This window comes from Podarcis filfolensis (genome assembly GCF_964270895.1).
Source record: "Podarcis filfolensis genome assembly, chromosome: 1".
Lineage (NCBI taxonomy): Eukaryota > Metazoa > Chordata > Lepidosauria > Squamata > Lacertidae > Podarcis > Podarcis filfolensis.
This window is the reverse complement of record NC_139604.1, coordinates 52,119,707-52,143,359: the sequence shown is the minus strand read 5'-3', so window position 1 is coordinate 52,143,359 and position 23,653 is coordinate 52,119,707. Positions and strand designations below refer to the sequence as shown.

Genomic DNA, 23,653 nt, shown 5'->3' with positions numbered 1-23,653 from the left:
TTGACTTTCATTGATGAGAAACATTTCTAGACTTACGTGTGTGTGTGTATGTATCCCCCTGCCTGCTTCCATGAAGGCAGTAATAACATGAGCTTTCAAGGTCTTTTAAGACTCTCTTGTGAGTTTGCTCCAACAGACTTGACACAACTCTTGTTCTGAAAATTGACTCGCACCTTGGTCAAGGTAGACATGATTTCCTACCCCGCACAGATCTTTTCAGCTCTGAATAATTAGCAGCTGTAGCATAAAGCATATAAAACACACAAATGTTTACACAATGCAGTTTTTCTAGCCAGAAAAGATGGCAAAGATGGTACCAGGAGTACAACAAGAAGTAGACAAAAGTATAAGGAGTAAGAGAAATACACCATGGTTGCCCCACCTCCCTCTTTGCCCCCCCCCCAGTTTATATATTTGCAAATCACATACTAAATATGTTTATACAGCTGAGTATGAAGACTTTATTTGACATGACAGGCCCAGAAGACATGCCTGTACCAAAACAACTAGGACACCAGCTTCTTAAATCATTAATCTAGAAGCTGTACTTCAGTACAGAATGCTGGGTTCTCTTTCCCAGCCGGTGATGAGGTATCTTGGTCCCTTGTAAGAGCAGCATCCTGTTGCTTTGGGGAGGTGGCTGACCATGGCCTACAACGCAGGTGAAGCCCAGTAAGGTGCATGCTAGGCCACCAGTGAGAATGGCAGGAGGACCTTCAAGCAAGTTCCAAGGCAGGCGATGGCCCCACTGCGGAAGAGTTCCCGAAGGAAGGAGGCAGGCACGGAACTGGAATGCAATGAAGCCTTGTCCACTCTTTCCTGTAAACTTTGAACCACTGGAGGTCCCCCACGTGGGCTTCAGTTCCTTTGCTGCCTCCATGTTTACCCCACACACTCTGGGCTCAGATGCGTGTCATGTCCTGCCCGGTGGGAGGTGGCTGTATCGCTTCAAGCTGGCCTATGATGTCAGTGATGAATGGGCGCTCCTGGGGATTCACCACCATCATGGAGGAGAGGAGGCGTTCCAAAGCAGGCGAGTACCTGAAATTCAGAGGCGCTTTGTACCTGGTCTGTCTTGGATCAAGGACAACCTTCCTTCCACACAGCCATTCCTTACCTGGTATTCTGGGGCACACTGAGTTGGTTCTGCACCGCCAAGGCCACACTGTCCCCCTTTTGGAAGATCATGTCGTAAGGCCCCTCTCCAAACATCATACAGTACAGAACGCAGCCTAAGGACTAAGCAGAGGCAAGGTGAGAGTAGGGAGAAAGCTGGCTCTTGAATGGGAAGGCACCTCAAGGACAGGATCTCCCTCCCTTGCACAGAGACAAATTGGGGTATTGCATCCTTTGACTTAGGTGACCAAGAGGATTTTTTTTTTCTAAGTGGAAATGGAGGATCCTTACCCAGATGTCAGTACGTTCATCGATGACGCATTCACGCTCCACAGTGAACAGCTCTGGGGCTCTGTATGAGATGGTGCAACGTTGGGCAGCCCAGTCCTGCAAAATAAATTAGAGGGAAGTCACTTTGGGCAATATAAAGCGACTGACAAATTTAATAAATAATAAATAAGACAAGAACTTAATCTCAAATACAGTGTGTTAGCGAGGGAGAGAGAAAGAGAAAGTAAAGAGGCCTTCGTCTCAACTTTTTTCCTCAGGAACATTCCTGCAATGCCTATAATTTAATGTAGCGGCAGTAGTGTTAAAGTGAATGATTGCAGCTTACCAGAGAAAAGAAGGAAACCTCGGGCTCTGCCTGCCCACAGGCCTCTCAATTCTACATATACTTTGAAGTGATTGACATTATGATTTAATTATGAGGAAGATGATAACTTTCTAAATTAATGACCCATCATAGTTTATATGCTAGTTTATTTGCCTCTTGCTGCAGCCCTAACCACGCTATGTGGGATGGAAGGGGGAATGCTGTTAATCTTTGGAGACACAATTTATGGTGACTTTAGTTAAGGAATAGGTAGCTTCTGAGAACTTCGTGAAGTTTTTTTAAACTGCTCTTTCCTCTGTGGAAATTTTCCATGTTACAGAAGCAAAGATTGCATAGTATGACATTGATCGTTTTGCATGGGCAAACAAGATCACAACTTGCTAACATTCCCTTCCACTCTTCTGTTTAATTGCAGGTGTTGAGGGGACTGGTGCCTGCCTGAGCTCCTTTTACAATTAATCTAATTTAGAGGGTTCTTCACCATCTTTGCTGGAAGCAGCTATTGTCCCATTTCCTTTTCACCAGGCTGCCCTCCTACCTGAATAGTCATGGCCTCCCGCAAGCTTTGCACCTCAATGCGGGCCTGATTCATAGAGCCCAGGTCCATCAGCAGCGGTTGGTCCTCATCATCCAGGAGCACATTTGTAGGCTTCAGGTCTCTGAAAAAAAGATCCTTGATTTGTCCAGCCACAGAACCATCAGAGCTTTGAAGTCGGCTTTGAACCTCCTACGTCCCCAGGCTCTGGCTTCCCCTATTGCAAATACTGCTCCATGTCAAAATGTGGTTCTTTACCTTTGCAAACTCCTGTGTCGGTGCTGTCAATACTGATCTATAACTGATCACCTACGTCACCCACTTCCTCCACCCTCCCCACACATGGGCTCTGTTCCAACGGTGAGAATGCCCCATACTTTCTAGACCCAGCTTCTCACCTGTGTGCATAGCCCTTGTTATGAATGGCCTGCAGGCCCCGGCAGATGCCGTGAAGGATGGCCAGGATCCTCTCCTCTGGCATGAAGGCGTCTTTATCTCTCAGAGTTTCAACTTCCTGCCAAAGGGTCCCTCTCTGCAAAGAGAAGCCCAGGCACGCTGGTGATGGGGATCACACATATTCTCCTCAAAAAATACCGGATGAGGAAGAGATCCTCTATTAGTGCATTTAATGTATTAGGTACAAACCCTCCACCTGCACAGGGTTGAAGGAAGTGATTTCCTAGAGGATGGCACCATCCCCACTCCAATATGACCGAGAAGATGCAAAAAAAAAGCTTTTGGGGACAGCAGCTTTGGAGCCAGCCTGATTGCCTAACCATTCCAAGAGGCACTTATTTCTGCTTTACTATGGGTCACCATGCTTCCAGCTCTGAACTTGCCCTATCACTCTGCTGGGGTCTGCTGTTTTTAGGTGACTATTGTTGTGGAGCTTTCTGCCAGGGCCAAAATGCAAGCATAGCAGAAATTTGGGAGCACAGTTGAGCACAGCACAGTGGAGTAAAACTACAATAAAGACAACCTTTGCTTTCAGCTTACTGATCTGGGCTGAATTTAGGAAAGGAATGGATGCCTGAGGCTCCAAGCTGACTTCACAGGGGTGCTGCCATGCCCACCACATTAAGGGGTGTGTAGAGAAAAACCAGATCAGATTATCTGATCCCCTGAGAATTGTGGCACCTGCCACAAAATCTCATGTGCTGCCATGTTACTAAATCCTTTAAAACTGAAGCAGCAAAGTCTGTAAAAGCAGATGGAGGTCCTTTATCACAGAGGACAGCTCTGGAATCTGGTCCAGTAGAAGTCAAGGAGAATAACATGCGCTCTGAGGCTCTGGCAGCCAAAAATGAGATGAATCTCAGGGTTCAGCTTGTCCCTTATGCTGTCTAGTAGAAACATGAAAACTACTGGGAAAGATTATCCAAGGATTTGGGACTGGGTACCATCTATATGCTGATGACACCCTTTCCATTCTGTACCCTGGGAAACCTCTGTTGGTTTATTTTTTTAACTTGTGATTGCAGGCCACCTGGGGTGGGAGTCCAAAGGGCAAGATGAAAACAATTTTATGAATAAATGCTATGGGACCGATTGCAACTGGTGTAGAAGCCGGGTTCCATCAAGTGGCTCCATCCTGAAAATGGCCTCATGTATCCATCCTTGGTGGGAACCAGGCGGCTGCTGGAAGAGACCAACCTCTGCAGCTACGGTCCCAGTATACAACACCTCTCAGCCTTGCATGATGTAGCCACAAATACTACATTTCCCAGCATGCACTGCTGTATCCACCTGCACCTTACACCCACACTCACCTTCAGGAAAGGCAACAGGAGCCAGGCCTCGTGTTTGGATCCCCTCTCCACCATGGCATGTGCACACAGGGTCAGGATGTTGGGATGCTCAAAGAGAAGGTGCATCTCTACCTCATGCATGGCCTCCTGGCGATCATCCTTGTCATGGCATATGATGCGTTTCAGTGCATAGAAGCGCCCATCGTGCAGCCCTTCTACTAGGTCCACGTAGCTAAAACCTCTGTGTGGGGAGAAGGTATGTCAGGAACAGAGCAGGCAGCTTGGTGGGGGCGGGGGAAGGATTTTTCTTCTCCTCTCCTGCTGTCTGTACGCACAGGCCTCTGCTCCTGCCCACCTCTAAGCTAACAAAGTAGTGCCATTACAACTCAGAATAGGAGATTTTTAAAAAGAGGAAATTATGTAACCTTCTTCCTCTCCAATGATCAACTGAGGAATAAGGCATTAATTTCATGCTGTGGCACAGGAATGTATTTGTGCTCCTCTCTATCCATCATCACAGCTGGCAAACAGTGCAAAATTACACAGCAATTTAACAGGCTTATCAATAACAATGAGGGTTTCAACCATACACTGAAAGTGTCCCTAACCCATTGGGAATGAAGGTTGGAGGACAGATCACCCTATATCCTGATGCTTCCTGCAGTTTCATCTGTAACATCAGACATTTGCAGTCATCAGAAAAAACACCACCACCACCGAGCTGGTCTGACGGCTTAGCAGTTCAGTGTGTTTTAGTTATCTAAAGGATGACACAGAGGAGTGAGGATGTCTGTTTACCAAGACTACTGAGGGAAGACCAGCAGGTTCAAATTGCAGCAAAGAAGACTTTGGTTACATATCAGGAATAAACTTTCCAACTGTAATGAATGAGTAAGCAACGGAACAAGTTGTTCAGAGTAGTTGTAGCTGTCTGCAGAAATATTTGCTGCTTAATCCTAAGCACATTTACTCAGAAGTAAGTTCAAAGGAGCTTACACCAAAGCATGAAAAAAAATATTGAGGGGTGATTTGTACAGGATGAATATTGCCTCTGCAGTGGATTTGGTAGATGGGGTGGGATGGGGAATATGTGTCCTCCAGTCACAACCAATATGGACAATGGTCAAAGATGATGGAAGCTGAAATCCAACAGCATCTCAAGTGCCACAGAATCCCCACCACTGGACTACACGGATCCTAGATGATGTACCTTTCAGCTTTATATCTTGCTAACAATGACAGTGCTCAATGTGTAGATGAGATGTGTGAAAACTTAGTCCTCAGTTCTCATATACTCACCCCTCCCCAAGTCTATGGATTAAAAGGTAACGTTTGTTATTGATGGTGATGGTTCCCCTTGAGCAGATACATAGGGCTTGGCCCATGATGGTTGCTCCAACATCCTTCAGGTCCTACAGAGGGAAAGAAAGCAATATTTATTCATTTATAATATTTTGTCTCCTGCCTTTTCATACATGATGCTGAAGATGACTAACAGCATTAACAATTTGAAGGGGCTGCATCCAACAAAATCTTTGTGTTCCTGCGAGGACTTCTGCTTGTGCATTAGAATTTCCCCTCCTCTTCCCATGCTCCACCCCACAATCTGCTCCTGAGGATTGGGGGGGAAACCCAGAGGATATATGTGTGGGATGAAGAAAGAGGGCAAGTTCCATTGCACAAGCTGAAGTTCTTGCAAGAATGGGACAGTTTCACTGGATACAACTCATAATATCACAAATACAATGGAAACTCCAATGAATAAATATGAAAGGAATTAAAGCCAGCAGCCAGCTGAAAGCTAAAAACTTGCACTGTATGAAAGTGTAGCAGGGTAAAACCCCAAAAACACAAAAATAAAAATAAAATAAAATAAAATTGGCCAGTCGGTGACAGTGCATCAGAGACAAGTCAAGATGGGTCTAGGGATGGAACTCCAGAGAATGAGTGCAGCCACTGAGAAGGCCCTGTCCCACAAGAAATGCACCTCAGATATTGGTGGAACGTGGAAAGGCCTTTCTCACAATGATCTTAATGAGCACTTTCATAGTGGAACAGACAATCCTTCAACCTAACTTCTAGAGTTAAAAGGGCGTACAAGACAATCTAAGACCTTTCTCTTGCCTAAAGATAGGAGTGTTCACTTACCAGTCTCCTGTTCCCTAATTAACATGTGCAATTGAACAGCAGCATCCACAAAACTGGCACCAAGAAAGCAAATGATCCTAGGTGCCTCAAGCAAATAGGTGCTGGGGGGAAACAACTTCTCCACCCTCTCATCATTGAATCTGCTGGCGGATTGAAGAAGAGTATGTCTAGTTAATTTCCCACTTCAAATGTGATGATCAGTCACAACTCAAGATTGAAAAAAATATATTCACTGGATCTTCCAAAAGCAAATAGCCTGCTTATGTGGAAATGAGACTGCAACTTCATTCATTCAGGATTCTATGTCTAGTTACAGCAGTCTCTCCCCTCTCCATCCCCAGAGAAAGGGAAAACCCATTTTTTCATCTGGGCAGGAAAAGAATGCATACCATGCAGCAACATGTCTATGATGGCCCATAACTGGTATCACCTTAGGCACAAGTAAGTCCTACTGAATCCAATGTGGCTTAGTCCAAGGTAAATGGAGTTAGGATTGCAGTCTAAATCGTGACACCAGCTGAATTATATACACAGAGAACTCCACTCAGGCAAGGAGAGGAAGTGAAAATGTTTCAGTGAATGGCTACTAGAAGTGTGTTACAGTTTACAGTTTTTAAAGTGCAAGTAATAAATGAAACATTTTGGAAACACCCATGGCAAGCTCCCTATAACACAGTACACGCCTTTGTAAATTACACAGTTTCTAACATTGGTTGGTATCTGGGGTCCGAGGAGACCTAGTTTTTCCTCTCTCTCCAGGTGACAGCTGGCAACGACAGCTCACTTTACAAACACATGACACCAGCTTCCTACTCAAGTGACCTCCAATTGAATCATTCCGATTTGAACGAGAGGCTGCATTCCGGAGTAGGTGGAGGAGGGGCAGAAACAGCAGAGATCAGCTTCCACACCACCCAGGAGAAAACCACGCGTGGGCGCTCCTGAGATGAAGGCTTTGTCACCAACATCTCCCTCCCTCCGCAGTGCGGTGCCTAAGCTGACTCCGCCACGAGGGAGGGGGGATACACTCTGTACATGGCTAGAGGCACGTTCGCTTTCGTTGTTATGTCATTTTGTTCCAGTGCTGAGCCCGGACATTCGGACTAGGTTCCCGGAGTTGAGCCCGGGCTCAAAATGAGGGGGAAGGGAGCTGAAGCATTGCCTTGAGGAGCCCACGCGAAGCTCTCTTTCTGGCCCCAGCAGGCTGGAGCCAGGAATAGTGGAAGCCCACGACCCTGTCACTTTTCCTAAGGCCCCGCCTACCTGCGGAGATGGGGCGGGGCCGGGGCGGGGGCGGAGAGGAGTGGGCTAAGGACTCACCCGTCTCTGTCCGGCGCACGGACGCTTCCGAAGGAGCTACAGCGCGACAGAAGCCGCGCACTCCGCCTCTCAACGTCATTATTCCGCGCCATCCGCACTGCCGCCCGCAGAAGGTAGCCTAGCAACCGTTCAAGGGGGCGGAGCAGGAGCTGCGGGAGCGGAGGGCAGGGAGCGTGGAAGGGAGGAAACCGAACAGGAAATGGGGGGAGGGGAGGGGGGGAAGTCACAGGAGCAGAATGTCCCAGCTTAGGGGACAGAGTGTTGTGGTTGGACGTGGTTAGTGGATTCTGGTCCCCTATGCGTGTTTACTGAGGAGTAAATGTGTTGAATTCAGTGAGGCTTATTCCCAAGTAAATGCACACCATCATAAACACTGGTTTACCTCACAGGGTTGTTGTGAAGATTTGTTATTCCTTTTTTCATAAAATTTGCACACCTCTTGTTTCTTTAACCCCTCCCCTTTTGAATCCTATGTAAGGCTTCAACATTTTATTATTTTGTTACGTTTTTAACCTAGTAGTCCTCTAAAGAGCTCTGTATGCCGGCGCCAGTGGCATAGCGTGGGTTGTCAGCACCCGGGGCAAGGCAAGTAATTTGCGCCCCCTAACCTGTGGATTTTAGCAGGGAGCAGAGAGCTGCGAGTGCGAGTGTGCCCCCCCAGATGTTGCGCCCGGTGCGGCCGGCCCCCCCTGCACCCCCCACGCTACACCACTGGCCGGCGCCCCTCTTTATCCTCAACAACCCTGTGAGGTAGGGTAGGCCGGTGGTGGCTAGCCCAAGAGTGTTCAGCTAACTTGGTGTTTGAGTATAAGGGAGTCATTGGAGCACCCCACAATTGCCTAACTTTGGCTCCCATAGGTTCAGGTTGGGGGTCACAAGCAAGAGACTTTAGCCAGGAGATCGAAGGAAAGCAGTGGCCAGTAGGCCTGATCTTTATTGTTGCAACAAGACTGCCACATGGAAGAAGCAGAAAGAAGTCCCAAACAAAGGATGGCTCCCTGTTTTTATAAGTTTCCCAACTTCCCCGTAACACCCTTAGTAAAACATCATACATTTGTCATAACTATGTCATAAGTTGGGAGGGGTCTTCTGGCAGAAACCTGAGCACCAGGCTTACCCTGTCCTCACATGACCCCCACCTTCCAATCTTTAGGCGAAACAAAGGTAAGTATTTACATTTTCCTGTTTTCCCAGACAAGTTAAGCACACCCTTTGTCTTGACCAAGACCCAATCCACTAAGGTTGGGTTTGGGATTGTTCTTAGAATGACTACCTGTTCTGGTACTCAGGTGCCAGGATGCTAGAGATTATCACCCAAGTGTAGGGGGTCTCACCCTTCAGGGATTATGGCTGCCCCTACCCATTTCCGAAGTTCCTCCCCTGCTAGCCATTTTCCTTCTGAGTAGAACAATGTTGGAATGGTGTAAATCTGTCATTGCAGTGATTTTATATGAATTTCTAACGTTTTCCATTGACCTAATACATAGATACATTTATCAATGAACTGCTACATTTGGTAGCAGAGTCTCTTTGTCTTTGGCTCCTAGTATGGAGAGGCAAGGCTTGTGGTGGTGGTGGGAAAGATCTCTCACCCCCCTTCCAATTTCCCGGTACCATAAGAGTTTGGATTTGAATGCATATTTTCTCCCACTAAGTTCACTACACCAGCCACCCACAAGACATGAAGGAGAATTAATTTTACTACCACTATGGATGATGATGATAATGATGATAAAAATAATTTCATTTCCTCAGTTCTCAAATATGAATATGAGAAGGGGGGCACCCCATATAATGTCCAAGTAATCCCTCTGGCTTAGAATAAAACTAAGGTGGTATTTCTGGAACCTGATGTGTTTCTCATAACTTGTACCAGTCTGTGACTCTTGATGAGACCCATATTCCTAGAACATCCTATCCCTTTGTGAGATGGCACAGAATGTGGTGACATCAAAGGTGATATAGCTCTGGTGTGGCAAAGATATGCATCATCCTGCGGGTATACAAATGACTCCTGCTGCTGACTGGACACAGTAATGCAAAGGCCCAGTAAGTAAAAGGTTCTTTAGATGACAGGTGAGTTTTTGTAAGTTGGATGTATTCTATTTAAAATACATATTAAAATGTCATACACAAAACAAATCTATAATATTAATCATATAAAATGTACCACAGTTGTTCATAGAGTAGTGTAACAAACAGGTAATAGTATCTTTATTTTTCAGTAGAATATATCCAAAATGATATTAAATCATAGATGACACTTACTCTTGTATGTTTTCTTCAGGTTTAATTCTGGGACTGTGCTTTTGATGCATTCACTGGACTCTGATATTCATGCTCTACTGTGTTAATAAGTATTGTACATCATGCCAAATTTAAACACAGCTTTTAAACCACAAACATGCCACAAACCCAAAATTAACCACAGTCAAGTGATAAGGAGTCAAACCCATTGACAGCATTCCTTAACTGCATTGCCTGCTGCCTAAATATGTGATGTGTTGGATAGAAAAGAAAAGCATTCAATTAGTAGACAAGGTTTTGTTTGTGCCTGTATTTGGGACTGGGCAAGAATCCCCCTCACACCAGTCAGGTTGGTAAGGACCCTAGGAGATTTGGGATTTCCCTTGTAGTGTGTAGCTCAACCCATTTGTGTAAGTCTTTTCAAACTATTATCCCTGCATGCACCTTTCTGCAGTGCACTTGCTCCCTTTTTCTTGGCAAATTATAGTCTGGAACTGTGAGGGTTTGGTGGATGAATAGTTTTACACTGGGCAAGGTGCAGACTGGCAGGCTTTTCAGTCCTCTTGACCTCTATAATTTTATCATCGGTTACTTGAGTTTCTCTTAGGATTCTGTTTTGGGGAGTGCACTGACAGAGCCAGCTTTGCCCACAGAATCTCCCAGGTTTAGTTCCTTGTGACTTCACTTAAATGGGTTTCAAGAAGCAGGGTTGAGAAAGACTACTGTCTTTCCAAGACTATAAAGATGCTATAGAGTAAACAATTTCTGGACTGGATGACCAGTGGTCTGACTTTGTATTATAAGATACTATATGGCTGAGCATCTCATTCCTATAGAAAGGGATAAATTTATGCCAGTGGGGTACACAGAGCAAGGAAGACAGGCCTCTAACATTAATTGTAGTTAGGAGAAATTGCAACCTGTTTTAGTTTTATTATGAGTTTGGAAGTGGGTAGGCTGTATGCCTGAGCCCTTCTTTTAATTCCTAGATCCAGCATGGATTCAGTTGCTGAAATAGCCAGGCCAGCCTGGAAATAGCCTTCTAAGTAAGAGTCCTTCAGGGAGCAAAGGGAGTGGCTCTGTGCCAGAGGGCAAATGGATGGGCCTTCCTTCCCTGGTCGGAAAGACAAAAGGACAGAGTTGAGGGTTGAGTTATGTGAACTAGAAGCTGGAGCCAAAAACAGTGGGTTGGAAAGCCAGAGAGAGCGAGAGAGTGCCAGGCCTGATTTCTGCTGGAATCTAAGGCTGTGGCTATGAGACAAGCAAGGCCTTCTAGGGGTGTTAATGCTGTGAACCCTTCCATTGTAGGCTCAGGTTGTATATATATGTAAATAAACCATATATCCTAAAGACACTGCAGTCGCCACTGTGCCACATTCCCAAAGGAAACACAAACCCAGGGTAAATGAACCCCTAGAACCCCTGGAATCTTGCACTGCTCAGAAACTAGGGTGGCGTGCAACAGTATTAAATGTGGGAGCAGAAAGGCACCAAGGAAGCAATGATTATAACAAACAAACCAAAAAGTAAAGGAGACTAATGGAGCACCATCTTGCAGCTTCTCTCAGAAAGAAAAATAAGCACTGATTAATGATAGTGGATTAAATGTCAAAGTGCAATTTAATTGAACAGCTGGAAGTTAAAACCGGATACATCCATATTAGAAGATAGATCCCAGGATTTAGCAGACTGTGCAGATTAATCATTGCAACAAGCTGCTGGTGGGAGGGAAAGAATGTAAATTTTCCATTACTCATAGCCTTCAGACCAAACAGATTATTTGGTTATTTGTAATGTAATAGCCCCCCAGTATTACAATAGATTAGCGCATTCCTTAAATTATCTGAGGGAGGTCAGACTAGATGTTCTCACTGATTCTTCTGCTGTTGTAGACTAGATAGGCATGTCAGGTCCTTGACTAATCACTGCATTTGGTGTAGCTCATTTGGATACTTAATGTAACTTACAAAACATGTCCACATTTTGTCTATATGTATAAAGGAGAATTAAAGTCCCCTGAGACTGCATACATACCATATATTAAAAGCATCTGACTTTCCCCAAAGAATTATGGGAACTGTAGTTTGTCCCTTGTGTAGCTACAATTCCCAGCACCCTTAACAAACTACAGTTCTCAAGATTCTTCGGGAAAAGTAACGTACTTTCAATGCATGGTGTGTACAGAGCCATAGAAACCTGAATCCTTTTGTGCTACCAAAACAACAAGATTGATTCTTTTGATCCAGTGGTAGACAGCTGTGCAGTGCAGTGCCAACTCTGCTGTCTCTCTGCTTCTATCCACTATATAACTCTGAGCAGCACAAACTACCATTTCTGATGATTTGAAGAAGTTTATGTTTCTCATACTTCTGTAATTTGAGTACGGGAAACCAACTCTGTGTTCCAGTTCCTCTGTGCTGCTTCATAATTCTCTCCCTGGGATTTGGAGGGAGTTTTGTGCCTCATAATTTCCTCCTCTGATTTATAGTCACGGACTCTGTATATAGTTGCTGGAACATTGCCTCCTCTTTTCCACCTCTCTGTTCAAATAAGGCCTGTCTTTACTTACTTCCCTCCTCACAGGGACCAACCAGAGGAAGCACCAGGCCTGCCCACTAGCTTGTCATGTGATGACTCCTTGTGACTCTCTTGTCCCAGGCTGAAGCTGTAACCAAAGAGATGGAGCTGCTGCTGTGTGTTTTGATGGTGGTGTTGGGAGGCCTGCAACTCCAGGTAAGCAACAAGAAGGAGAACTGCAGGAGGGTGTTTCTTTGGAAGAAACAGCTGAGATGGAACCATCTTAGACTGCCTAGGGGAAATTTGAGGATTTCCTTTTCTGTTGCTTTAGATTCCCCACTTGCTCTCCCCCCAGTCAAACTGAGCTCAAGCTTTTCCTTACCTCTTCTTGGTTCCTTTCCCCCATCTATTATTTTGCCTGTTGTATAGGAATGGGTTCATATTGGGAGTTCCCCAATATGTAATCAAGCCATGCTGCCTTAAAAAAAATCCCATTCAGCCAAAAAAATGGCTGCAAGGGAGAGAGAGAAACTGGCTACATTCCCAACTGTCAGATTCTCGGTGAATTGGCCAGTAATGATGAGCAGTCTATACTAGTGGAAACAATTTCAGGGGCAGGACCAAATGACAAAAACTTTGTGTGTGTGTGTGTGAATATTTGCAGAGGGTAAAGCATAATATTGGAAGCAGAGAATTGAGTGGCTTCAAATTATGATTTAGTAAATGGGCCACACGTGAACCAGTGATGTGTGTGTGTGTGTGTGTGCTGGAGTCCTGGAGGGAGTGGGTCAGACTTGAACCTCAGGTGCAAATCTTGACTGGGATCTTAGAATTGATCTTCCAGGATCTGGAGAGGGATAATGTCTCATAAATCTAAGAGGATTCTTTTCAAAGCAATCACATTGCAGACTTACCCACAAAACAGTCCGTGTCAAGCTTACTACCCAGGTTCCATAGCCAGGGAGATGACATAAATATCTCTTGCTATGGCAGAGGGGAAGAGGATGGCATTCTCTATTTGATCCTCTCAGCAGGAGATGGGATGAAGTTTCAATTTTATACAAAAAATAATAATACTCTCTTTCCCCTCCTGTCCTGAATGCCAGGCCTCCTCAACAGACCGTTCCTTCCGCATTGATTATGTGAATAACTGCTTCCTCAAAGATGGTGCTAGATTTCGCTATATCTCAGGCAGCATCCATTACTTCCGTGTCCCACCTGCCTATTGGAAAGATCGGCTCCTCAAGATGTACATGAGTGGCCTCAATGCTGTGCAAATGTAAGTGACCAGAAGGGGAAGTGGCTCTTGGGACTTATTCTGTGCCACAGTGAAGGACAGAGGCTAATGACTGCGCACAGGTGCTCCATTTTTCTCACTGTATAGTCCTCACTGCAGACTCTGGTCAACATTTAGAGCAGAGAAGCTTATGCTGTCTGAAGGTGGAGCTGGCCCAAGTTCCTTGCACTGAAAACGTGTGGCCCAGATGACAAATACATGAGCCTGTTCCAGTACAGCTTTCTTTTAAAATGGAATCACCTCCACTCTCATCGCAACCTGAAAGCTGAGGGAGAAAGATTTCTGTTCATGCCCCCTCTGTTCCTTGTTATATTTAAATGTTTGGCCATACTAGGCTGAGAACCAGTTGTAGATGAACTGTAAAGAAGGAAGAAGGGTGGTGTTTCTGGCACCTATAATAATTACATCGCAGAGGAAATGTCAGTGGGGGTAGCTTATTATGCAAACTATACCTACTGAAATTCCCTCTTCTGCACAACTATTAAAAGTGCAAGAGCTGTGTCCTCTTTTGGATCTGGTCAGCCTAGGCCATAAGTGTGTGCACTGGCGGAGGAAGAGGATTGCGGGGTGTGTGCACCGCCCCCGGCAACGCGATCCCGGTGGGGTGCCATCATGGCTGCTCGCCTGTGCTGGGTGCCACGCCCCCGCAGGTGGCATGCCACGCCCCCAGGATGCGCTCCAGCCCCGCCCCCACCTGCTCTCCATCCCCCGGTGCCAGAGCATGAAGCTCCGCCACTGAGTGTGTGTGTGTGTATAATTTTTTAATTTGTATACCAGCCTTCGTTTGTATATCTCAGAGGAATTCACAACATAAAATTACAATATAAAAAGAGTAACAAATTCTTGCCCTGTTAATCCTCAAGCATCTCTTGGGGTGTATCCTCCTTGTCTCACCTTCTTATTTCAAACTGAAATATGTATTTTCGCCCTTCAGCTATGTGCCCTGGAACTACCATGAGCCACAGCCTGGTGTCTACAACTTTTCTGGTGACAGAGACTTGGAAAAATTTCTGAACTTGGTAGCCGAGTTAGACCTTTTGGTGATCTTGCGACCTGGACCCTACATCTGTGCTGAATGGGAGATGGTGAGTGCTGGGCAAAAGATTCAGATGGGCTAAGACTCACTTGCAGTACCTGAATGCTGCACAATTCACCTCTCTCACAATTCACACAGGGTTGCTAGTCATTGATCATTTTATCCTCTTTAACTCCTTACCTTGCCTTATCTCTCTGAGTTTTCAGCTTTGTCTTACCTTTCTAGGTTTTTAATCTTCTACTTTTTCTCTACATTATCTTTCCCAGTTCTTGATCTCTACACATTTTCTTGCTCTCATGGCTTCAGCAACTTTTTTATGATAACAAATCTGAAACCTACTTTTCCGACCCTGGATTCTTGCCTTCTGACCTTTCCACCATTTCTTATTGATTTGGAGCAGGAGAAGAGCAACTACGGGCCCTGACATTATTTGAACTGTTTACCTCTTGACCTTATTTCCTAGGGTGGCCTTCCATCCTGGCTGTTGACAAAGCCAGATATTGCCCTGCGCACAACTGACTCAGGTAAGATAGAACTAGAGGGAGGGGGCAGACCCTCTGGATCTCGTGTTCAATTCTGTAGATTTATTTATTTCATAAAATTTATATACCACTTGACTGTAGAAAACCTCAGAATGGTTTGCAAAAAGATCAGGGGTGGGGAACCTGTGGCTCTCCAGATGCATTTGGATTCCATTTCCCATCCACCCCAGCCATCATTGTTCAGGAATGATCAGAATTATAATCCACAAGATCTGGAGGGTTGTAAGTCCTAAATGGTTGGTGTCTTTGTGTGGTTCTGGCTGCTTCATATCAAGCTGTTAGAGGGCCAGTCATCTGGGCCTTCCAACTTCCATGTCTCTTCCACAGAATTAAAGCAGCCCATGTGAGTGGTATATAATGGCCAAGGGGCACTTTCAGACCTTTTCTCTGTACACAGTACCACAATTACCAATTCTTGTCATAGCAAGGTGTTGGAAATAGGGAAAAGGAGCCCCAGTTGTTGCCTGAGCAAGCTGATTCATGCTCCTAGATTACCTGCAAGCTGTGGACAGATGGTTGAGAGTCCTGCTGCCCAAGATCAAGCCTCATCTCTACCACAATGGAGGCAACATCATCAGTGTCCAGGTGCGTGCAGCATAGGCACATTGTGTCCCTGGGCCTCTGGTTGCACCTTCAGAGGTTCCCTGATGTGAAACATGTACCATACTGAGCCTTAGGTAACTTATTATTGGAGTACAAGTGTATATAGACCAGGCTCTGTTTGGTGGATCTCAATATTTCAGTTAAAAACAAAGACAGAAGACTGCTCACTCCTGCCTTAAACCACTGCTTTGTGCCTGCCTCCCCCTGTCCAGTAGGGGAGGGACTTGTAAACAATAAAGCCCTTCAGGCATCCTTGGAACTTTCAAGAACAGTAATTTTTCCTCCTTTACAAAGAGCAGGGGTGCACCTATTTGGGTGATCAGCCTCCCGTGCAAATTGGGTTGGGCATCATCCTGCAGATCTAGTGCTTGACAAGAGAGGCTCTATACAAAGACATACCACACACCTTTTTCTTTAGGCAGGGTGTGGGCTCTGAGTCACCTTTCTTTAATGCCAGCTGTTCCCCAGGCAGGTGGAGAATGAATATGGGAGCTACTATGCCTGCGACTATAACTACATGCGCCACCTACTGGGTGTCTTTCGTGCCTCCCTGGGTGAGGAAGCTGTGCTCTTCACCACAGATGGCACCTCAGCATCTGAACTCAAGTGCGGGACACTGCAGGGCTTATATGCCACGGTTGACTTTGGACCAGGTAGAGTGATGTTGGGTGAGCTCTGATACGATTAGAAGGAGGTAGGAAGGAATCTTGCTTTGACTTCTGCTCCTTTCTTTGCCCTTTGACAGAAGAAAACGTGACGGAGGCATTTATGCTGCAGCGACTGTATGAGCCAAAGGGACCACTGGTGAGAGGGTCTGGCCTTTCCATGTAGAAGAATGGCATCTCATGCCTTAAATTATGCTTACTCCTTCCTTGGCACCCATCTCCAAAAATAATCTGGCTCCATCTTAACCGAGCCATCTTCTGTTTTATTTCCACCCCTTATACTTGACTGCCATGACCCTTCTGTAGCAGTTTCCAAGGCAGCCAGAGAGTCATGCATGCGAAATCCTCACTTGCCCCAGCAGTTACTGAGCTATGAGACCAAAGAGCTTGTAGTCCAATGCTTTCAGGAGTCTCTTGATAGGCTATAAGCTGGCCTGTCTTCTTGGCATGAAAGCAAATTATTCCAGAGCCATAATCCCATTGCTGTGGACCTTAACACACAAAAATTGGTTGGAAGTTGCATATTGCCCAGTGTTGCAGTGAAAGCTACAGTCACACCACATAGCCTGTCCTGGGCATTATAGGTGTGAGGTCTGGTACAATGAGATTCCAACACAGAGGAGGGAGCAAACTTGGTATTTCCTATTCCCAGTACTTTAGCAGAAGTGATGGAACTGACCTGACTGCTACTGCTCCATAAATGTTTTAATTCTGCCTTCCTCCTAGGTGAATTCTGAGTTCTACACTGGCTGGCTGGATTACTGGGGTGAGGCACACTCCACAAAAAGTGCTAAGAAAGTGGCTAACAGCCTACAGAAGATTCTAGAAATGGGAGCCAACGTCAACATGTAACCGTGAGGCCATAGGGGAGAGTGGGCAGTGGGGCACAAGGGATGGTACAAAGAAGCAAGTGCTAGTGCCAAAATGCCAATCCATAGCTCTTTGCTTCATCTTGTTAACTGTGAACCTCTCATTTTGCCTTAGAGGTGTGTGCGTGCCACATTTTCACATCTTTTTTGGCCATTTCCCTAGCAGACAAAAATTCCCTTGCAGAACAAGAGTAAGGTGCATGGTCTTAGACAGTGCCCTAGGCCAAAGACTAGCACACTTCTATTCCAAAGCATTCCCCAACTGCTGCACCACATTAGTTCACATATATTTGTTTCCTATTCCACTGCCTGTCATTGCCCCTTTATTTAAATAGGAGGGTAACTCTTCCTGTAATATCTGACTTTCTTCCAGGTATATGTTCCAAGGTGGCACAAACTTTGGTTACTGGAGTGGTGAGTTTCTAGCTCCTTAGGGCAACTAGGGAGACTTAGCTTCTGGCCAGATGATGGAGGTGTTGGGGGGCACATAAGAGGCACTTGCTTCTCATACCTTCTCTATCCAGGTGCTGATTACAAGGATGGTTACAAACCCATAACTACTAGCTATGACTATGACGCACCACTCTCGGAGGCTGGAGACCCTACTGACAAGCTGTATATCATCCGCTCAGTCATTAGCAAGGTAACAATACAGCCCTCTTCTATCAGTGGGTGGAATGCAGTTACTGAAGACATTTTTGATTGCCTGCCCAGGTTTTTGGTTCTTAACCTATATCGTTCTATGGGTATGATTTATTACCTATTTTTGGTGCTAATCTTTTAATGAGGTAGAATCCTTTTTATTACTGCTTTTGGAAAAAGATCTTCGTACATTTTTATGCATATTTATTCTGTGATTTTAAATGGTTGACAAGTTGTTTGGTATTTTGAAATATTTTGTAAATTGTTTTGAGACATTTTTGTAGAAAGTGATGAATCAATGCAATAAATAAAATAAGCAGCCACCAGCCAAGCAGCAGATTTGAGGAGGAAGAGGGAACAAGTGTTTGAGAGACTGTGTGCGTGTGCACGCGCACATGTGCATGTAAGAGGCTCTAACAGTATAACATCTTTACTCAAAAGTAAGTCCTACCCAGTGGGGCTTGTTCCCTGTTGCATCCATGCCATACATGGTTTGGAAGTTGTAGATGATGTACTTTAGCACAGGCACAGAAATACAAGGTACTTTTAGTTTTCATTATTTATAATTTTATCCTATCCTTTCTCTAAGCTCTGGTTAGCTTTGCAAGGTTCTCCTACCCCCTTTATCCTCACAAGATGCTGGTGCAATGAGTTAGCCTGAGTGATTGGTCTGCTGGTGTACTGCTTCTGACAGCAAAATGTTTTGAGCTGCCTTGCTTCCCTAACTACCAGCCCAACTCCCTTGACATGGTGTTTTCTTTTTTAAAACTTCAGTTTCAGGAGCTGCCCGCAGGACCAATGCCACCCCCTACCCCAAAGTTTGCATATGGCTATGTATCCGTACCCCAGGTGAGTGAGAGCTAGAAACCATTCCCTTACAAGTGCATGTCTTTAGTTGGATGATGGAGTGACTTTGCTCTCTTGTGGGCACCTTCCTGAACTTTCAGTGTGTTTCAGCTGAGGTGCAAGTTGGTAAGGCAGGAAAGCAAACTGGGGAGAAGTCTGAAGGAAGTGAAATGGGAGCTGGTGGAAAGCAGAGGAGCCTCTGTGATGATTGTATATGAGAGACTGCACATGTAAAGATAGGTACAGGGCCTTCTTGGTGGTGGCACAACAGACTCATTTTTAGATTGTGATTAAAGTGGTTTTTATTTCTGAAAGCATTTTATGATTGACTCTACAATCTTTACTTGTTTTCTCCTGGTTTTAGTGTTGCTGTATCCTTAGCTTTGGGGTGATAAGAAAATTAAGAATAGCCATTTGGGTGGGTTGGGGGAAGCATACTTGAATAATTGAACAATTTAAAGGCTATACATGAACCCATCATCTTTTCTGTAGCGTGTGGCCTTGCTGGATGTTCTTGCCATTCTCTCGCCTTCCTTGCCATTCTATTCCTCCTATCCTATCACCTTTGAAGCTCTGAAGCAGGTAAGAAAGTAGATTAAGAGTCTGGGTCAGCAAAGGCCCATGGCTATTTCTGCTTAAGAGTCCCCAGTGGGATTGCAGTTGACACCTCTTGCGGATTCTGTTCTGCATTCCAGGCCCATGGCTTCATGCTCTACCGGACCCTTCTACCGCAGGAAATCGTGGAGTCTGCCTTGCTCAGTGCCTCTGGGAATGGGGTCCATGATCTTGCCTACGTTCTGCTCAATGGAGTAAGGTGGAGAGTGGGGCCCTTCCTAGTGGGTAGGGAAGATTATTACTTAGGTAAACTGAAGGGTATAACAAGTCCTAGGCCCACACTCTGGTTCACTGCATTTTCATAGGATGGGTCAGAGCCTGGAGCACACAGGAGCTTTGCTTCAGCTCTGTCTTAGAGCACCAGCTAACCTTATTTCTTTCCTGCTTCAGGAGTACCAGGGGACACTGGAAAGAGACAGAGTGAATGGGATCAATATATCGGGCCAGCTTGGGGACACATTGGACTTGGTGGTGGAGAGCATGGGTCGCATCAACTTTGGGGCCAATGACAGTGACTTTAAGGTGCATTTGAAAAGGGAGCCTGGGGCTACTACTGCCAGAATAGTTGGCTGAAGGATAACACTTCCACTATTGTCCATTGGAGGCATGCATGGTTGGCATGGACTTAAAGGCTGCTGTCTCATACGCATACGGGAGTAACTATGGAATTCAAACTGTAATACTGTACAATCATAATCAGCACATTACTATGGCAACCACAGGAAGAAAAGTCATTAAGTGGTCCACCAAGGCACTCGGCAATTTTCAAGTTGTCTGTGGGGAACAACTGGACTAGAGTCTAATGAAAGAAGTGAGGGCCTTCTCTGCTTTTTGGAATGTTGTATTGTGCTGCCTTAGGAAATGGGCTACAGTAGAGCTGAAGTGGGGCAGTCCCACTTTTTAGCTGCTGCAAGATCTGATGTGACTTAAGTCAATAATGTGAATGGCAAAATAGATCTAAGAATGAACACTCAGGGGTGTTGGGGTGCACTGCTGTGTTGGTTATTTGACAGCTATCTACTCCACCATCTCCTCCTGTGGGTGCTTTTCTAACCTTATTCTCGACTGCACCTAACCTACCTCTAACTTATCTTTGTGCCCAGGGTCTGATCCACAATATCACATTGGGTACCTCCATACTCAGTGACTGGATCATCTATCCCCTAGACATAGACACAGCTGTAGCCCATGCATGGCCGCCAACTGCCCAGTCAAGCAGTGGGCACACAGGACCTGCTTTCTATACAGGAACGTTCACAACACCGGGCATCAGTGAGGACTCCTACTTGAAGCTCCCAGGTTGGACAAAGGTACTGAAATCCTCAGATTAACTCCAATTTATTCAATTATTAAACTGATACCTGCCAGTATTAAAAACTCCCATTGTTCTTTTGTGACAGGGAATTTCATTAGCGCAAGCAGTTTCTGCACTCTGGGCGTAGTACTGCACCTAAAATTTCAGATTAGAACTGCAAAGTGGAAGGAAAGGAGGACCATTTTCTGCCTCCCCACTTCCAGCTATTCTCTGAAGACTGGAGAAGAGACCCTCTTAAGAATATTGGGGGCAGGGGGCAGGGAAGGAGTAGACCATGTTAAAAAATGAACATATTTTAGCTGCAGCTCATTCATTTTCAGCTTGGTATTCTTGTTATAAAAAGGGTGCCTAGACATTCCGTTGTTGCGCCCATAACCTAGGTTTTAGGTGCCATTTAGCTCCTAGCTTTCACCTCTGTTTCTAACACTAATACCCGCCCTTCCTCCTATGGCATCATAATGAGTAGACCAACCTTCATTGAGACAGCTATGTTCTTTCCCTCAGCTTTTCTGCTGTGTCTAGTTATGGGCAAAGGGGCCCCTGCCACCCAAACAGCTAGTTGCCACTCTTACACATTGATAATCTTAAAACAGTGGCTGGAGAAAGGGTAATAGTATCAAACTAATGGTATATTAAATGTTAAGGCCATGGAAATAAAGTCAGTCTATGCCCACCTACTCCCTAAGAAATTGTGCTTAAAATCAGTGCAACGTGTTTTGAAGGAAACATGTTTCCCACTGCACCCATCAAGCTGTGTTTGTTTCAAATGATCTAGGCATAAATAACAGTAGATAATAGTGGCTGTTGGAACCAAGAAGAGTAGTGTTTCAGGGTGCTCCAAAAAATGTATTGTTTTATAAAAGCCCCTCTCACGTTTTCACCCAGGGTCAGGTCTGGATCAATGGTTTCAATCTGGGCCGGTTCTGGCCAGTTCGTGGACCGCAGCAAACTCTCTATGTGCCTGGCTCATTCCTCAGTGGCTCAGCCATCAACACACTCGTCGTTCTTGAACTGCAGGAAGCCCCAGATAATCCCAAAGTGCTTTTTGTTTCCCGTCCCCTTCTCAATGTTACCTACAACTACACCCACAAAGACAGGAAGTGAGAGGAATTCCTGTCCAGCTACGAAGTTGCTGAGATCTGCACGTGTTACTCCAAGGGGAAGACTGAAACCATCACAATGTAGGAGGCAAATGAATAGAGGGCACTGTCAGATGAAGGTTCTGTGCTTTTAAAGAGTAACCCAGGTAAAAAAACAAAACTAGAAAAAAGATTGTAAGTATTCAAAACCGTTCAGCGGAGGAGCCTTCACAGCTGCTGCTGTATAGGGCACATTACCATGGACAGACTCTTGGTGCCTTAATATGGTGTTTTAGGTACTGGACCTTGGATTAAATATTCATACACCTACCACAGTTTTGCATTGTAGTTGATTCATTCACGATACTTTGAGAGGCTAGGGCAGGGGGAAGAGAAAGGTATGAGGAAAGGCAAATAAGAATGGCTCCGGTTGGAAGCTGCCCAAACAATGCAATGAAAATAGTGGTGGCGGCCATGCAAGGGGTGGCAGAGATTGATGACATGGCACAACAATACCCCTAACCTCTATGCAACATTAGAAGCAAAGGGAGAAATTCTCTGCACCACCTTAAAAAGGACATTTGTTGTATCTTGACTCATAAGCCTTCTTGTATAACTTGTTTTGCAGTAACTTTTAGAGACATAGTCAGGGCTAGAGATAGCAGCAGGTCCATGTTACTGTAGCTATTATTTTATTTGAGGAAATAACTGATCAAATAGTTCTTTTCCTGGAAAAAATTTCTCATGAGGATTCTGTTAACATTGGTATACTTGGAGCTAGCAAAGAAACCAGTGTCTCACCCTCTTCTCTCCAGTCTCTAAAAGGAACCTGTACTCCTTTCCTCATGGAAAGCAGTCTTCCAATGCCTCCTCCAACCCCATCTCCCATACATAAAATCCTGCTTCTAGTGTAAAAAGGAAGAAAAAGACCTTTTAGAGGTGTCATTTATCAGCCAGTAAGGTACCAGCTGCCCAGGTTAGCCTCCTCTAGAGTACACGGAAGCAATTAATATGTTTTTGCTGCACTTACTCATCTAAGTGACAGCAGTCATAGACTAGATGTTTTATTTCCATTCAGATTCTAGGAAGTAGATCATTAAGGCCCAAATTTAAAAAACCCTAGCTAGGACAGGGCAGCATTTGATTGTCGATGAGTTCGCAGACAGTTCGTGGAGCAGAAGGAGAAGTCAAGGTAATGGAAGGGAATGCGTCCTAGTAGCGACTCTCCACACAGCCAACAGCGCCTATAGATACCAAAGAGACAGCATGAGCTTGGAATCATTGTAGTTGGAGGTCATGCCAAAAAGGAACACACCACTCACCCACCTTACCTGGTATTGGTAAGAGTTGCACTGGAGTCTTTTAGTTGGGAAGCAAGTCTCTTCTCAGCCGCCAACGCACGCTAAGAAGAAATACACACATACTATTAGGAACAACAACAAAGAACTGTCCCCCAGGGTCTATAGGGAGAAGTGTCTTCATCCCATTGTACAAAATCCTATGTAAAACAAGTGGTTCATTTAGGAGGATGTGCAAGGATGTTCCAGAGCTGAGTCAAACTATAAAAGCAATCTGCTTGTGTGTCACATACTAAGTCCAGAGTTAGCCATGTTCCTTTTATTCAAGGGAGCTTGTGGAAACTAAAAACTAAACAGATTTCACCAGAGATCTTCCTAACAGGAGGGCGTAAGTATTTTAGTAAAATGCAGCAGAAATGCCCTATGATATTTAAGTCCATCAGAATAACACACACGGTTTACAGAGCAGGAACAGACTGGTTCAGAGTAGCAGGTTCCAATTTCCTTTCTCAAGGTAACTTTGGCTGTATAGCAAAGACTCAGGAAGTAGGACAGATCTGTGAGTTATTCTCTATCTCAGGAGGCCTTTCTTAAATATA

The 23,653-nt window shown here is 45.1% G+C and overlaps 3 protein-coding genes across 9 annotated transcripts in view; 1 reads left to right on the top strand and 2 right to left on the bottom strand.

Moving 5' to 3' along the window:
• Positions 1–437: 437 nt before the first annotated feature.
• STK16 (serine/threonine kinase 16) lies at positions 438–7,618 on the bottom strand. Of its 3 annotated transcripts, none has more exons than XM_083575652.1 (8): positions 7,484–7,618; positions 5,315–5,427; positions 4,037–4,256; positions 2,666–2,799; positions 2,271–2,391; positions 1,408–1,503; positions 1,118–1,239; positions 438–1,041 (listed from the first exon to the last, which is right to left on the bottom strand). In XM_083575652.1, exons 2-8 carry the CDS (start codon positions 5,398–5,400, stop codon positions 903–905), a joined length of 918 nt encoding a protein of 305 aa, XP_083431778.1. In that variant the 5' UTR covers positions 5,401–5,427; positions 7,484–7,618; the 3' UTR covers positions 438–902. The 3 variants fall into 3 exon arrangements, with proteins under 3 accessions (XP_083431778.1, XP_083431779.1, XP_083431780.1); XM_083575653.1 differs by lacking the exon at positions 7,484–7,618 and adding an exon at positions 7,427–7,462; XM_083575654.1 differs by lacking the exon at positions 7,484–7,618 and adding an exon at positions 6,872–7,153.
• GLB1L (galactosidase beta 1 like) lies at positions 7,465–22,091 on the top strand. Of its 4 annotated transcripts, none has more exons than XM_083575493.1 (17): positions 7,465–7,596; positions 12,314–12,463; positions 13,354–13,526; positions 14,479–14,629; positions 15,044–15,104; positions 15,613–15,707; positions 16,198–16,378; positions 16,471–16,529; positions 17,117–17,238; positions 17,633–17,673; positions 17,784–17,902; positions 18,676–18,750; positions 19,240–19,329; positions 19,443–19,556; positions 19,753–19,884; positions 20,466–20,672; positions 21,563–22,091. In XM_083575493.1, exons 2-17 carry the CDS (start codon positions 12,410–12,412, stop codon positions 21,779–21,781), a joined length of 1,893 nt encoding a protein of 630 aa, XP_083431619.1. In that variant the 5' UTR covers positions 7,465–7,596; positions 12,314–12,409; the 3' UTR covers positions 21,782–22,091. The 4 variants fall into 4 exon arrangements, with proteins under 4 accessions (XP_083431619.1, XP_083431618.1, XP_083431617.1 ...); XM_083575492.1 differs by lacking the exon at positions 7,465–7,596 and adding an exon at positions 8,204–8,647; XM_083575491.1 differs by lacking the exon at positions 7,465–7,596 and adding an exon at positions 8,683–9,532.
• The window catches only part of ANKZF1 (ankyrin repeat and zinc finger peptidyl tRNA hydrolase 1), a 15,017-nt gene continuing 13,452 nt past the window's right edge, over positions 22,089–23,653 (bottom strand). The window contains exons 15-16 of one of the 2 annotated variants that reach the window (XM_083575409.1): positions 23,088–23,158; positions 22,089–23,000 (exon numbers count right to left, since the gene is read on the bottom strand). In XM_083575409.1, the coding sequence (XP_083431535.1) occupies positions 22,880–23,000; positions 23,088–23,158 (192 nt within the window). In that variant the 3' untranslated portion in view covers positions 22,089–22,879. The remainder of the gene's footprint in view (positions 23,001–23,087; positions 23,159–23,653) is intronic. The other variant, XM_083575408.1, reaches the window with a different exon arrangement.

Excerpts from the sequence above, each read along its gene's own strand:
- STK16 (XM_083575652.1), bottom strand. The coding sequence starts at position 5,400 with ATGGGCCAAGCCCTATGTATCTGCTCAAGGGGAACCATCACCATCAAT. Across the intron at positions 4,257-5,314 it reads ATCCATAGACTTGGGGAGGG|AGGTTTTAGCTACGTGGACC; the intron begins GTGAGTATATGA and ends CTCCCCACACAG. Across the intron at positions 1,042-1,117 it reads AGTGTGCCCCAGAATACCAG|GTACTCGCCTGCTTTGGAAC; the intron begins GTAAGGAATGGC and ends TCTGAATTTCAG.
- GLB1L (XM_083575493.1), top strand. The coding sequence starts at position 12,410 with ATGGAGCTGCTGCTGTGTGTTTTGATGGTGGTGTTGGGAGGCCTGCAA. Across the intron at positions 15,708-16,197 it reads GCAACATCATCAGTGTCCAG|GTGGAGAATGAATATGGGAG; the intron begins GTGCGTGCAGCA and ends TTCCCCAGGCAG. Across the intron at positions 17,239-17,632 it reads ATGGGAGCCAACGTCAACAT|GTATATGTTCCAAGGTGGCA; the intron begins GTAACCGTGAGG and ends ACTTTCTTCCAG.